Source organism: Lucilia cuprina, chromosome 4 (genome assembly GCF_022045245.1).
Source record: "Lucilia cuprina isolate Lc7/37 chromosome 4, ASM2204524v1, whole genome shotgun sequence".
NCBI lineage: Eukaryota > Metazoa > Arthropoda > Insecta > Diptera > Calliphoridae > Lucilia > Lucilia cuprina.
The window spans coordinates 95,850,328-95,854,041 of NC_060952.1; the positions used below are offsets into that span (position 1 = coordinate 95,850,328).

The 3,714-nt window shown below is 31.7% G+C and overlaps 1 protein-coding gene across 1 annotated transcript; it reads left to right on the top strand.

Moving 5' to 3' along the window:
- The first annotated feature begins 616 nt into the window (after positions 1 to 616).
- LOC111689323 (organic cation transporter-like protein) lies at positions 617 to 3,466 on the top strand. The gene is made up of 7 exons (XM_023451794.2): positions 617 to 979; positions 1,440 to 1,696; positions 1,754 to 1,903; positions 1,968 to 2,373; positions 2,517 to 2,758; positions 2,825 to 3,098; positions 3,165 to 3,466. Exons 1-7 carry the CDS (start codon positions 834 to 836, stop codon positions 3,316 to 3,318), a joined length of 1,629 nt encoding a protein of 542 aa, XP_023307562.2. The 5' UTR covers positions 617 to 833; the 3' UTR covers positions 3,319 to 3,466.
- Positions 3,467 to 3,714: the final 248 nt, after the last annotated feature.

Here is a 3,714-nt window from a genome sequence, read left to right on the forward strand (position 1 = left end):
CTAGACTATAGACTAGACTAAAGACTAGACTATAGACTAGACTATAGACTAGACTATATACTAGACTATAGACTAGACTATAGACTAGACTATAGACTAGACTATAGATTAGACTATAGATTCGAATATTGACTAGACTATAGACTATACTAAATATTGTACGTAGTTCTTCAGTTACATATGTAGGTATGTGATATGATTTTCACAGATTTTAATTATTTACTAAATTTCTACAGAATTTGTTCTTAATTCCTGCTCATTGTATCTAACTGTCTGTATTAGCTTTAATAAATTTTATTTTTATTAATTTTTCTACTCACGCCTACACATATTTAATTTTTTGCAAAAACAAATTATATATTAAATAAAAAAATTTTACCCCTTGACAAAGTTCATGTTCATGCTTAGCATCATCATCTAACCACACCATTGCGACCGAAGCAGATGCAAATTCAAACAAATGAAAACACAAAAACCGATTCATACTTATAAATCAAAAAAAAGCTGTTTTACTAAAGTGCGACAAAAACAAAAGCAACAAAATAATTTAATAACTCTATTCAACAGATGGTTTTTTTTCTATTATTATTCTTTTCATACATATGTATAGGTATTCATCATTTTGTTTTTGTTAACATTTTTTTGTTCAAAGTGACGTTTTAATTAGATGTGACGACAACATATCTAAATGATAGAACAACAACAAAAACTTTACTATAATAAAAACAACAAGGGAATAGCTGCGACAACAATAACATTAAACAAATAATAAATACCGGCAAAATTAGAAAAAAGTGTACAACAACAAAAGCTTTAAATAAAATCACCGCAATATGTTAGAAATTGATAAGATTTTAGAAAAATGTGGCGATTGTCATCGTTTGCAGGCCTTGATGTTGTTGTTATTTTGTGTCATTAATTTGCTATCGTCGATGCATTATTACTCACAGACAATCATCAGTTTTACACCGAAATATTGGTGAGTTGATGAGTATAAAGAGGAGATGGACTTACTAACTAAGTAACTAAATAACTAAATAACTAAATAACTAAATAACTAATTAACTAAATAACTAAATAACTAAATAACTAAATAACTAAATAACTAAATAACTAAATAACTAAATAACTAAATAACTAAATAACTAAATAACTAAATAACTAAATAACTAAATAACTAATTAACTAAATAACTAAATAACTAAATAACTAAATAACTTAATAACTAAATAACTAAATTACTAAATAACTAAATGACTAAATAACTAAATAACTAAATAAATAACTCACTGACTAAAAAATTTTCAAGATGTTTTTTATAGAAAAAACATTTTTATGCAAATAAAATTCGCAGAAAATTTCATCCCTCCATCTCCTCTTTATATAGTCACGTTCTTGTTACCTTAACCTAACCTAAACTCTCTATTTTCCTTACGAAGGTGTGCTACAGATACCACAGAAAATGAGACTTTAACAAACACAACTCCCATAACATCGTCATGTTTGCCCATAGATAATTCCAATACAAACTCCTGCACCAGCTACGATTATGAATTGTATATGGGTTATGAAAGTTTCACCAGTGAATTAGATTGGATCTGTGATAATGCCTGGAAATTAACATTGGGTCAAAGTATGTTTTTTGTGGGATCGGTAGTGGGTTCTTTAGTATTTGGTATCTTGGCCGACATAGTGGGTATGTTCAAACCTAAGTTAATAGAAAAAACTATTCATTAATTTTTTTCCTTTAAAGGTCGCTTACCCATTCTGATAGTGGCTAATATGGTGGCCATGATGGGTAATATTTTGACTATATTCGGTACCGAATTGATAACTTTCTCTCTATTTCGGTTTTTATCGGGCTTGGCCACCGATAGTAATTTTGTAATGATGTATATATTGGGTAAGATGTATGGAATTTGAGAATTAAAAGTCTAGACAATTAATTATAAAGCTTTCCTTTACAGTTATGGAATATCTAAGACCCTCATTGCGCACTGTGGGCCTTAGTATTTGTATTGGTTTCTTTTATTGCCTAGGCTCTATGGCGGCACCCTGGATAGCAGTGTTAATGCAAAGTTGGCGTGGTTTTCTAATAGCCACCTCTATACCTCTGATCACAGTGCCTCTCTTCTACTTTGTAGTGCCCGAAAGTGTTCAATGGCTGATATCAAAACAGAAATATGACAAAGCTGTAGAGTGTTTGAAAAGAGTGGCTAAGATAAATGGCAAAGTTGTGGATGAATCAAGTTATAGGGAATTCATTGAAGAATGTAAACGCAACCAGTTGCATACAAAAGTTGCGCCCAATTTATGGGGACTGTTTGCCACACCACGTCTAAGGCGCAATACATTGATATTGTTTTTCAAATCGTAAGTTGTGTATGTGTATGTGTCTGTGTCTGCAACAGACACTAATGAGTTTGTTATTAATGTTCAATTAATGTGGCATTTTGTTTATTTGTTCTTTCGGCTTTTTTGGTTGCAATTTGTTCCTCCTTTGTCTGACTGCATAGAATGGTAATTACGTTATGCTACGATGCAGTTTCACGTAATGTACAAGGTCTTGGCATTTCCCCATTTGTCATGTTTACTTTGAGTGCCACAAGCATATTGCCAGCTTGTTTGCTTCTAATTGCTTTGCAAGATCGTATCGGTCGCAAAGCCATGGCATCAATGTCTTTGCTACTGAGTGGCATATTTATATCATGCACTGGAATTATACTCTTTGCAAATGTGGAAAGTTCAACGGATCAAAGTAAATCCAAATAAATAAATAAATATGTATTTTAAATAACTTTATAATATCCCCTCCCCTTTCTAGGTGTTGCTGTCGTGGTGGCTCTCTCGGTTATAGGTCGTTTTGGTGTGACGGTGGCCTATAATTCTGGCGCCCAGTACGCCACTGAATTAATACCCACTTGTGTGCGTGGCCAGGGTGTGGCAGCTGTACATGTCATGGGTTATGCTTTTACATTTTTCAGTTCCTATATTCTTCATACACGCCAATATTTTTCTCCTTTACCCGAAATTATTTTGGGTTTAATTTCTCTTTTAGGTGGCGGTTTATGTTTGCTGCTACCCGAAACCTTAAATCGGTAGGTTTTAACAAGAAATAAACTTTAAAATAGAATAATTTAAGTTTTAATATTCCTTTTTTTTAGAACTCTACCTACTTCCTTGGAGGATGGCGAGAATTTTGGCAAAAATGAACGTTGGTTTATGTTTAGTTTTATGGAAAGACGCTCCCAATCTGTGGATACTTTAGCTACCTCCACCTCTACAAATTTACATGCAGATAGTGCTTCTTATTTCTAAAATTCTTGTATTATCTATTTTTTGTATTTTTAATTTTTAAGGTTTTAAGGTAATTTTGCATTTGGAGTAACATATTTTTTTTTAAATAGTTCCTTGTTTTCCATGTGATTTCTATACATTTTACCAAAGAAATAAATTAACATGTAATTGAAAAGAAAATTTCCTAACAAATTGTTTGGAATATGTATTCGTACTAGAAATGAACTAGAACTAAACTTGAACTGAACTGAACTAGAACTGAACTAAAACTGAATTAGAACTGAATTAGAACTGAACTAGAATTGAATCAAAACTGAATTAGAACTAAACTAGAACTGAACTAGAACTGAACTAGAACTGAACTAGAACTGAACTAGAACTGAACTAGAACTGAACTAGAACTGAACTAGAACTGAA